Source organism: Tursiops truncatus, chromosome 3 (genome assembly GCF_011762595.2).
Source record: "Tursiops truncatus isolate mTurTru1 chromosome 3, mTurTru1.mat.Y, whole genome shotgun sequence".
In the NCBI taxonomy this organism is placed as follows: domain Eukaryota; kingdom Metazoa; phylum Chordata; class Mammalia; order Artiodactyla; family Delphinidae; genus Tursiops; species Tursiops truncatus.
Window position 1 is genome coordinate 142642060 of NC_047036.1, and position 12269 is coordinate 142654328.

The window sequence follows — 12269 nt, forward strand, 5'->3', positions numbered from 1 at the left end:
ACTAACTCCATCTCTAGGATGCTCATTTTATTAACACCTTACCTATACTCACTTAAAAAAAAAAAAGAACAAACTTGGGTGTATGTATTATCACATATAAAACACACAGTGATTCTGAGAGGAATTTAAGAGATTAATACCCAGATTTTACAGAAGAGAAAACTGGGGCTCAAGTTGTTAAGAGAGACTTGCCACAATGAGGCTTACCAGTGGAAAGCTAGGACTGGTCCCCAGGTCTCCTGGCCACCACTCCCATTTATTGGAGGATTAAGCTTCTTTGACATGAAGACAGACTGCTCAAGGATCAGATCCAGGTTTTACTACAGTCTAGATGTGTGACCTTGGGTAAGTCACTTAAATTCTCTGTTCCTCAGTTTCCTTATTGACAGAATGATTCCAGTAATGTTATCATCATCATAAAGTCGTTGTGAAAATTTTAAATGTAAATTAAAAGTTGCAGAATAAAAGATGCCTGGAGCAAAGCACGTGCTTGGTATATATTAGCTCCTCTTATAAATCCAGTGTTTTTATCAGCTACATGGTGCTACCTAGACAACAGTAAATACTTAAAAATTTTTCAAATAAAATCTGAGCATTCTGTTCTAGGATTAAAATTAATCTTAGACGTTTACTTTTTTGTTGCTCTTGTTCTCAGATATACCCCAGTATCCTAAATACTCTTGCTTAGCTGTATACTACAGCAAATCAGGTATATTTTTTGAACAGGAAAATGTCTGTCTGCTTTTTGTAAGAATAAATTTGAAGTTTGAAAGCTTTTCACAAATTTTAATCGGTCTCTTTGTTGCTGTCACCCTAGGAACTAACTTCACCCTTGCAGAGCTGGGGATCTGTGAGCCCTCCCCGCACCGAAGCGGCTACTGTTCCGACATGGGGATCCTTCACCAGGGCTACTCTCTGAGCACAGGGTCTGACGCCGACTCCGATACAGAGGGAGGGATGTCTCCAGAACATGCCATCCGATTGTGGGGGAGAGGGATAAAATCCAGGCGCAGTTCCGGCCTGTCCAGTCGTGAAAACTCGGCCCTTACCTTGACTGATTCTGACAACGAAAATAAGTCAGATGATGAGAACGGTAGGCCTGCTTCTTAAATATTTTTTAATGTTCTGGGTACTGCACAATGTGGGGCTTGGGATGTTTTTGTGTTTTAATAAAGAGGCATATAAAAACCATTCATTTTCTTTTAAATCGACCTTGTCTACCCACGCTGAGCTGGGGGAAAATAAACCAGCAAACCTCAAACACACAAAAAATGAGAGAATTTTAAAATCACATTTTGATGATAGCACACTCTTCAGGCATCGTCAGTTGGTCTTATTAGCAAGTAAATTGCATTGCAAAAGAAGCAACTTGATAAACTATGACCTATACCTAGAAAATGTCCTCTCTCCACAAGTTTCTAGGTCTTTGTATTGATTTCCTCTTCCCAGTAAATGGCAACCTGGGTTATTTTTTTTCATGAAGAACTCTTAAGAATCCTACCTTATCTTAGACTTTCATTTCCAGGCGGCAATGCCTCATATCCGTATTGGAGATCAAACTTGGAACAGATGCTCTGGAGTTTAATAATGACAAATAGGAAGAGACTTGTCTTCAAAAAAGTATTCTCGTCTATGTTTATTTTTCTCCTTGGTACCTATGTAGGTTCACGGCTTCCCACACCTTCTGTCACAAATCACTGTTGCTTTATCCATCAGCTTTGTGGATGTGTTTTAATGAAATTTTGAAAATTGAATGCTTCCGATCATTAAGCAGTAAATATAGGGAAGCCTAAGCAAGTCATTAAAGAGAGAAGGTGCTTATTTGTGGCTTTCTTAGCAACTCAGAACCGTGTTGAGTCCAAAACATTTTTTAAAAGATAAATTGCATTAGGTATGGTGGATTTATTGAGAAAACATCAGATGCTATGTGGTTTGTTATGAATATATTGTGTGTTTGCTAAAAGAATTACCGTTAGAATGTTTACAAATAGATCAGTTAAGCAGGTTTCCATAAATAGTATAAACCTCTACTAGAGCAGCTCTAAGTATTTTCTTGCCTTTAAAAAATAAAAGAAAGAAATTGGCAGGCAGGCAGGCAGCTTGTTGTAAATACAAAAGCATAGCTAAATATCGTTTATTCTCCAAACCGTGTTGAAAACACATCATTTCCTGGGTAAGTCGCGTATATTCTAAAAGATGTCACTGTGTTGCATTTAAATTTATGTTTAATTGTGAAATAATTTATTCTACAGTGAGGACAAGGGGATGCATCTTCCTTATGTCTCAGTTCAGGTAGCTAATCAAGGTGTCCTCTCAAGGAAAAATCTGCACTTGACTCCTTTTGAATTTTAACAGAATTCTGACACTTGGTACATTCAGCACTCTAAAGGTGCTTATTTGTTGGGAAATTACTTTCAGAAGTTTTCATAAAGGCATACATTGAATCCATTTACTGATGTACTTTTTCCACTTCAGTGTGTGTCAGGTACTATTTAAATGCAGGCAGTTTGATTGCCTAATAAATAAAATCATTTGTAATCCAAGAACTTACGGCGTATCTTAAACAAGGTGTTTTAGCAAATGTTCCATGGTTGGAATTCTCGCTGGTCTCATGGGCACCATCTATAAAGAATTACTTATACATATTCCTAGAATTCACACCCTTTCTTTTTTAAGCTGTATACATCTTAAAAACTCAATGAATAAGGGGAGGTTTCCAGAGAAGAAAAGGGAGCAAAAAGGCTTGCCTTGAATTTACCTACAACTGTTAGGGTTGAGGGGATTTTACAGGTAAAGATGTAAACCAACAGTAGTTGCTTTTTTCCAGTATCATTTGAAACATATTCAAACAGTTTTCACCTTGCGGCACTCTGTATAAATCCCTGTGTACTGATAGGAAATAAACCCTTAGATACAGTGTGGCGATTTTTCCCTGTAATGCTAGTTCTAATACAATCAGAATTGCATAAAGAACTTAGATAATGTACTTAGAACCAGGAAGCCATTCTTTTGTTCCTGAATCTGGCAGAGCATGAAGCGGGGATTCTGAAGCCAGAGTTCAAGCTTAGGTGATAGATGGTTATTTAAAAATGTACAGATAGAATGTGTTTCCTTTTCTCTTTTTTAATTTTTTCAATATTTCACAGATTCCAAAGATGTATATGATGCATGCTCTGTTCTCCTTGGGGGCCAGAAATAAAAACAAGAAATTGTACACGTCACATCATAAACTCCTCAAACAAATAAAAAGTGAGGTGTGAGCTACTCTGCAGCCTGAGGTGTTAACTTCAGTCAACTTCTTGCCCTTTCCTTTTGATAAATTCTATTTAGCTTTCCCCCCAAAATCAATGCGTTTTCACCTCAGTGGTTTTATGAAGTTTGGGAATGTATTATCATATAGATTGACAGTTGCCCCACTGGTTCCACACCACAGCATGGACACTTACAAAGCCATCATTAATTTCTCACACTCGTACTCCGCCATGGCTTCCTCCGTAATAAACGCTCTGTCCTTCAGAACCAAATCAATAACCTTTTAGATATGCTTCTCTTGAAGAGGAAGTAACGAGAATCTATACTCTGAGAAAGAAGCCCTCCAATTCCATTTTAGATTTTAAGGATATGTGGCCATGGAATGAATCTTTTCTTTGGACCCCATGTATTTTTATTTCATTTTTATGGTGGGATCTTGGGCTACAGAGATTTTCACAGTGCTTATTTTAAATTGCCTTAAAAAATTCCTAGTGTGGTTTTGCTAAGCATAGGTAGCAAGTCAAGACATATCTCAAAAATCAACTTGGCTTTCTGTAACCTAAAATATGGATCCAACCTTCAAACTCATGTAATAAAAATCCCTAACTGTCAACAGTTCTTCGTACATGCTGCTGTGACAAAAATGACCTACTAGTAACTAGGAACTTGAAAGTCCCATCACGCCAAACACACAGGTGAATTTGTCCTTCTCCCTTTTATATTTTTTTTTCCAAGTGTAGATTCTTCAAGGTTATCACCACGCACAGCTCTGCATCTTACACATACTCCATGGCCACCAAATTAATATTGTGCTCCCTTGGATTGCTTTAAATAGATAAAACTCTCGTGTTCAGGTTATTTTATCAGGTTATTTAACTCTATCTTTAAGCTAACGATGACTTAGCTAGAAATGGCAGTGAGAGTTGGAAACAGCGAGGCCAAGCTTTTGCAGCTGTGAAATTTAACTGCATCTATAGAAAGGGCTTTCCCGGTGACTCTAAATTAGAAGCATTCCTTTTTTGGGTAGTAAATGTCCCACTTAAAATATGCCCTCTTCAAGGCCCTTTTTATCACCTGAGTTATAGAGAAAAAGGGGCAGCCACTAATACACAAGCATAACTAATTGCCTTCTTAAAAATGCGAAATAGCACATGCTGTAAAAAATCTGGTCTGCACACTCTTGACCTCCTTAGGCAGTTTCTTTACCTTGGGGACTTAAAAATATCCTTGAGATTTTTTTTTTTTTTTTTAGCATAATTCTAGTTTCAGTTATTTTATTGGAAATCCAGAAAGAAAAAAAAAGGAAAAGACAAAGAAAATAAGATAGGCTCTGGGATAGGAAGCCAGAAATTACAGAAAACAAAATCTGACCTTGGATGAAGCTTTAAGAAAAGTATCCTTCCTTTGCCCTGTTTGTTTCCACCCAAAGTAAATAAGGACAGCGTTCATTTTCATCTGTTGTCAACTGGGAAATTTATAATTCTCCTAATGTACTTTGAGGATGAAAATAGAAATGTTGGGTTAATTCCATTATATTACACCAAATGCATTTATAAAGCAGGCTGGCTCTCGGCACCTAATGGATTTGTGTGAAGTTTGTTTGGGGAACCCAGGTGCTGTTAGATTGTGAGTCCTCTTGGAAGAGGTCTGTAGTGTTCCTCTCTCCTCAAGAGAACTTGAGTGCACCCAGGTATTCGTCGCAGGTTAATGGAGACATGGGGCATGAACTCAGATGGGAGACAGGCGTTCCCTTAGTACCAGGACACTGTCTGTAGATCGTTACCTCCAACTACATGGCCTTCATTTGTCCTAGGAGGTGAGTTTCGTAAGTCTTCTTTCTTTCTCTTCAAAAAGCAGCTCCTCGGTAGATTTTACATTAGAGTATCCTGTAAGCAAACACACCCAGGACCTGCCAGTGGGTTTCTATTTCTGTCCCACTCTATTCCTCTTACATATTCTTAAATTTATTTTGTGTTTTATAATCCGCTCTACTCCTTTCTCCCCGCCCCCAAGCCACATGTAAAAATTACAGAGAGTGCCCGGAACAAATATAAAATCTTACTAACAGCACCAGACAGTGATAGCCAAGAGCTCATAATTTTGCTCTTCACAAAAGCAAAAATGTTCAGAGTAGGAATAGTTAAAGAGATAAGTACAAAATCATAGGGTAATAGTTGTACTTTTGATGTTGATATGTGGATGATTTCTTTTTCAGCCAGATTTTATGGGAAAAAACTTCCATGGTAGCTAAAGAAAATGTTGCCTCAATCCCTTAAAAATAAAACAAAAATCACACTTTAATCCCTTTTGGATGACCGTTACTTCAAATTGCGTTTCTAAACTTTATCTTTTTTTTTATACTTGCAAATTTGAAAGAGTAGCACTTATAAAGAAGAATGTGAAATGAGTTATCACGGATAGAAAAAAAGTGAAGGACGTGAGCACCAAATGTCGCAGGTTCTTAGTCTTGTCTCTTCCTAAATGCAAGGATGATTTGATTTTAATAACTCTGGTCCAGTTCCCTGCACCTCCACATACTAGCGGCTCTAGGGGCACCTTATCTTACCAAAAGTTATTCAGGGGAGTCCTAAATATATGATTATCACAGTGTTAAAATACAGCTGATAATAATATAGAAACAGAAACAAAATTTAGGAATATCGCATTGTCACATGGCATGATACAGAAGCAAGAATCAAACTGATTGGTATTTTGCAAATGCATCTAAATGGGACCTCAGAGATTCAGGTTTTTGGCATATTAAGCAGTGCTTGCGTAACTTTAAAGTAGAACAGAGTACTTGAAGGAGTGTAAGAGTATGTGCCTGATTTCCAGGACTGCATGTTCCAGATTATAAACTTTAGTGGCATGGTTTTTCATTATTTATATATTTCTTTCTTTCCTTTGGTGGTTTCTTTCATGTTTGTTAATGCTCAGAGGGGCTATCAAGCAATGGCTGCATTCAATAAATACAATAAAAAAAAATGAAGCATTAAGCCTTACTTTTGGCAAGGGCAGCCTGGTTATTACACATGTAATCTCCAGGCCTTCGGGGAGACATTGGGCTTGGTGGATAATCATTTGCTTTTTAAGCTGCTGAGTTTCTGATGTCTGTACTTTCACTTCAGTTAAGAGCAAAGGCAGTAACCGGCTGAGATGCACCATGTTCGTGTCAGTTCACGATTGGAAGCCTCTTAACTCAGAAGAAAACTCTTAACTTTTTTGCTTATTGCTCGGTCACTTTTTAGTTTAGTTGTTGTTTGTCAAGGATCAAATTAAATTTAAAGATGGGGGAGAGATGTAATCAAGTATTAAATAAAATGAGTTAAAGCTAAGGAAGTTGGTAGTATATATTTTCTACACACAACTGAATCAGGATGAATTGCTCAGAACCTAAAATCAAATCAGACAGGATTTGAGAAGTGCATATGAAAAGTAATGAGACATTTCAATTACCCATTCTGAAACTGGGATGTGTGAGGGGAAGGGGAAAATTTCAAGTGATACATTTGTAAATAGAACAGAAATTGCAGATATGTACCTATTACGTCTATATGCTTATACACAAAGGAAAAAAGGTTACTGGTGATGTAATGTTCAGTATTATTCGGTACTAGCTGAAGGAACTGCCTAGAAGATTGTCCTTTCACGGTTTCCCTAAACTCAGTTTGAGGAATGTTAAAGCAGTAGAAGGTAGAGGTAAGTGAGTCACGGAATAGTCATCAGCTACAGAGGTGATGAACTATGTATAGTCTGCGAGCGAATCTAGCCCATGAGTTATTTCGTTTGGTCAGTGCAGTGTTTAACACATTGTACATTACTAATCAACATTTTAAGAAGGGGAGATTTCATATTAGAAATTTTCATTTTTGGCTTCTCTTGCAATGCACAAGACTCATTAACATTTGTCCAGGTTTCCCTCTGGACAAACAGGCATAGAAGCAGTAACCATAGCAGCTCTAGACAAGCCCATTTCATCTGGTTCACCTGAGCTCCCTCCACGCTACTCCTATCAGTTAAGGTCTGCCTTAGCCTTTGTAGCACTTGAATGACCAAACTTGACCTATGTACAAACTTTAGGGAAATCAGAGTTCATAAAAATGTAGAAAGAAAGCTAGAAACCAGCAGTTGTAGCTTAATTTAACATGTGTTTAGCATAGTGATGTTACTTCTTTTCTGTAAGTTTGGCTTATCTGTAAAATGGATTTACTTTTGCTCTACCAAATTTCTAAAACAGTTTAAAGGGGTTCCAATAAAATTAAATCAAATGAAAATCAGTTTAGCATGGAAATTAATAAAGTAACTGTATGTGTGGGCCGGGGGAGGCTAACTCGGTGATACGCCATCCCCATCTTCTGAAGTAGATGCCCTGACGTATTGAACAGTTAAGGTCAGAACCTTTCATTTTAACACATATGTTTAAGTTATTTTAATGTAAAAGTATCTAGATGGACTTTTAGGAAATAGATGGAGGGAGAACGTACTTTAAAACTTTAGCTACTTCACATATATACACTGCGAAACGTAAAATAGATGGCTAGTGGGAAGCAGCCGCATAGCACAGGGAGATCAGCTTGGTGCTTTGTGACCACCTAGCTGGGTGGGATAGGGAGGGTGGGAGGGAGGGAGACACGAGGGGGAAGAGATATGGGAACATATGTGTGTGTGTGACTGATTCACTTTGTTATGAAGCAGAAACTAGCACACCATTGTAAAGCAGTTATACTCCAATAAAGATGTAAAAAAAAAAAAAACGAAAAAACTTTAGCTACTTCAGCTGATTAAGGAAAACTCTGAGGCTTTTCAGGAGGAAGCCATTCAAAGAGGAGGAAAATGACTTCGTACTATGTTCAGCTTGGTCAGGCAAGAGGTTTATGGAGTCTGTTATAATGAAGTGAAAAACAAAAAAGTAAAGACTAGAAGAGGAAAATGCAGTGATATATGAAGACCTCCAGCACCCCAAAAGAGAAAGACTAGGAGCGTTGTTGGGTCATGCTGAGTTGGGAAAAAGCGGGTCAGAAATCGTGCTCCACAAACTAAGGAACGTTCGTCTACATGGATAAGCAGGATATCCAAGTATTGTTCAGGGACGGCTCTGAATCACAGTACAATATACTCCCAGTTCTCTTTGTATCCTAAGGATATGTGTGAAGGAGAGAAGATAATTGAAATACAAGCATGTTTACTAATGGAAGGGATTGAAATATTTGAGTTAGCATTCTTTGGAAACTCCATTTGTGGAGTTTTATACTGGCCTGGCCTGAAGTGGGTAGAAGAGATCGACACTATAGCAATACTATTTATGCTTGTGTTAAATGTGAAAAAGGAGGGTGTGGATTTACGTGGAGAGAGCTAGGCTCACAAGAAGGTTCAGGGAATATTTCTTTATAGGGTATTTTATGCAAGAAATTACACTTTCACACATTCACTGATCCAAAATGATCTTTGAAATATTTTTTTTTAGAAAAAGAAAATTGGTATTTGGAAGGTAATGCACATTGGTTAAATATGCATATTTTAATACACACAACGTATGTGATGCTGATAAAACTATGTTCTGTTTTATTTAGTATTGACAAAAAGTAAGTAATCGCACATGAGACACTTCAGTCTGGGGGATCCTTATTTTATTTCTGAAAAAAATTTCTGAAAAAAAAGTTGAGCTGTTGGATGCTCAACATTATACAAAGCTGTTGTGTGTCTCTTTGTATTTGTGTGTCTGTGTTGTGTGTGCATGGAGTTCAGTTGGGAGGAAGGATGTTATTGAGAGGGATGGATTTCAGGAAATAGAAATTGATCAAATGCCAGGGAAATGGTATCATAAGGGTATTTATGAAAATGCCAGAATGAGTACTGTTGATGTTTTGTAGTGTACAGTTTTAGGAGAAGGAGAAAAGAGAGACCTGTGCTGACCTTCTTTTAACTTGAGCTCTGTTGGTCATTTTAAGGCCTCAAGCCACTGTTCCAAATATTCCGTTCCATCCATGTACCTCAGAATGAATGTAACAGAGCCCACTTTCTCTCAATTCCCACATAAGAACTCTTGCATCTTGGCAACCCTGAACCAGTTTGAGTTGTCAGAGAAATCATATGTGATTTGGTGGGGAGGCTAATTTAGTTGCAGCATAAAATGTATTCTTCTCTATCTCTCCTCCCTTCCCAGTCATGATCTCTTTCCCTAATACTTTACCCCCTCACCCTGCATCTAGCAAAGATCACCCCATCAGTGAACTAATTTCTTTATTCTTTCATTCAACCCTCTTGTTAAAATTGGTGGGATCATGTTTCCAAAATGTGATTTTAACATCATGGCTCACTGGATTGCAGAAAAAAATTAAAGCTTTTATTTAAAGGTACATTTCTTTTCCTTTATCCTTTAAAATTTCTATTTTTTGAGTGTATTTTATAGTGCATGTAATGTATTAGTGTATGTACACACCCCCACACACATATATGGTAGAGTACATAAATGCAGAAATGTATATATTGGAAGTGTGTCCAAAATTTTTATGTTGATGTAGATATATAACAAAATGTTAAGTGACTATTGTTTTAGACATTTTATTTCCCAGGAGATGAAGTCTAAGCAGCAGTCTCTCCTTGGAATATTTGGATAATCCGTTATCTTGTGGCAACCTAACAGATTGTCTTTCTTGTTGTTCAGAGCTGTCTGTACCAATCATACCTTACTCTTTTTTTGATACAATTCCCATTTTCTTCTCTCAGTTCCCTGTGGCAGCTTCCAGTTCTTTTATGGATAGATAACAATATTTACTTTGCTGTTTATTGAAGAAAGCAAGCACCCCTATACATTTATAGAGAAATCCCTGTCTCTTCTCAGTAGAGAAATAAGAATATAAACATTGGATGTATCAGCTGACTGGTATAGTAGGGGCACCTTTAAGGAGACAGTTGTAATTAGGTTGTAAATGAAGATTAGAACTCATATAAGTGAGAATGAGATGATGGATATTCTAAATGAAAGAAAACCAACGTGTATGGTGGTTGGGGAATGAGGAGATGGTGCAAAGATGATGATGATTTTTCAGGAACATTGTCTTCCCCAAAATTCCAACTCAAGTCAGACTAATGGGAACATAGTAATTTCATTGGACAGCAGTAGATATATAACAGTAGAGGTGTAGGAACTAGATGACCAAGAGCTTTGAGTTATGGTCTGACCAAGGAGAGTTAGAGAACAACTAAAAGTTTATTTGAGCACGAACAGTAATGTTTTAGGAAGCATCTGATTAAAGCAAACATGCATGTATGTACACACACACACACACACACACACACACACACACACACACACACACGTTTGGACAGGAAGGTAACAAAATTAGAAGCAGTGATATCAGAGAGAGAAGCTGTAATCTAAGTAAGAGGACCCAAGAAATCTCTGGATTACATAGAGTCCTTCTTCTTGGCATTTCAGTAGGAAAAATTAATCCCTGATTAGCATATGAACATTGAATATTTATAATTAAAATATTAAAATTTGAAAAAGCATCAATTTGAAGCTCACAGAGTACAGAGAATGTTCCTTACAGAGGAATCTGTTATGCTTGCACATATAGTACAGTATTACAACAGCCAGACTCCAGTGTTTATTACTTTTAAATCACATGATTAAATAATAAAATAGCATCAAGTATTGGTATGGACAGGGAAAATAGGTCATAATATTATTTTTAAAGGAACAGCTAGTGTGTTGTAGGTGAACTTTGGCTAGAACTATTCCAGGTTGATTAATAGTTTCTTGAAGATTATTTCTGTTTCTATATCCTTGTTGCTCTTCTGGAATCATATTCTCATGTAATTTGTTGAAGTTCCTCTGTAACTGTGTTGTTTCCCTTTCATCCCTAATCCTTTATATTTTTATCCCTCATTCATTTACAAAAATCAGTCTTGAAAGAGATATATTTATTTTTTTCTTTCAAGCTTTCTATTTGTCTTTATACTTTTCTCTAGTTTTTATCTTTTTTCATTAAGTTCATTTTCATAGTTCTCTCATTTTAATTTTTGGAGTATATTTTGTTCTTTTTCTAACATTTTAAGATGAGTATCATGTTTTGCAACTTTCAGTCTTTCTTCTTAAGTAAGAGTAAATATATTTACCAGGTCCCATAGGATTTGATACGAAGTGTTGTCCTCTTCATTGCTTTCTAAAGATTCTCAGCCATCTGGACTCTTAAAATAAAATGGAATCCTAATGCTACCAATTTTTACTTTAGTACTAATAATTGCTGGAAGAAGCCAATTTTTTTTGTTAATTCTTTATAATGTCCGAATTGAGATATAAATAATACATAATATTAACATATTAATGCACAATATATGTACATAAATATACATATGTGGAAACAACATACTTTTGCAAAGTATATCTAAAATATATGAAAATATCCATGTATGTGTGTGTATCACCACATGTAATTTGACACCAGAAATAACCATGGTTAATATTTTGGTGCATATTTTTTGCAGTCTGTGTGCTGTGTGTATATGTGTGTATGCAGTGTAAATATTTGTACAGAGTTGGCATCATGTTTTTTTTCCAGTAAATCTATTATTATAAACTTTTTCCCATGACATTAATTTCTGCAATAGTTAAGGGGTTCATAGAATTTTTGTAGCATGAGACATTTCCTCAATTTTCTTTCAGTGGACATTTATTTTTTTTAGAAACAATAAAGTGTAGTATGATGAGTAAAATCCTTGTAGCTAAATTCCTGTGCACATCCCAAATTCTTTTCTTATAATAAATTCCTAGAAGATTTAGTACATACATGGTTATTTAAAATGGTAATCATTTTCAACCAATTTCTTTATAGGAATGTTTACCCTTGCACCAGCACTATGTGCAAATGACCTGACACACACACTTGTGCTCAGAAGTCACTGAAAACTATCTTAATATTTTTCCTATTTATTGATGAAAATATTTTTATCATTTATTTGAATACAAGTAAGGCTGAGCAACTAATCATGTGTTTATTGTCTATTTGTATTTC

General features: G+C 36.4%; 1 protein-coding gene across 3 annotated transcripts in view; it reads left to right on the forward strand.

Annotated features, from left to right (window-relative positions):
- LOC101319582 (teneurin-2-like) overlaps positions 1–1191 on the forward strand; it is a 737023-nt gene extending 735832 nt beyond the window's left edge. For all 3 annotated transcript variants that reach the window (XM_019945544.3, XM_019945562.3, XM_019945548.3), the window contains one exon: positions 818–1191. In XM_019945544.3, coding sequence (XP_019801103.1) covers positions 818–1110 — 293 coding nt within the window. In that variant the 3' untranslated portion in view covers positions 1111–1191. The remainder of the gene's footprint in view (positions 1–817) is intronic.
- Positions 1192–12269: the final 11078 nt, after the last annotated feature.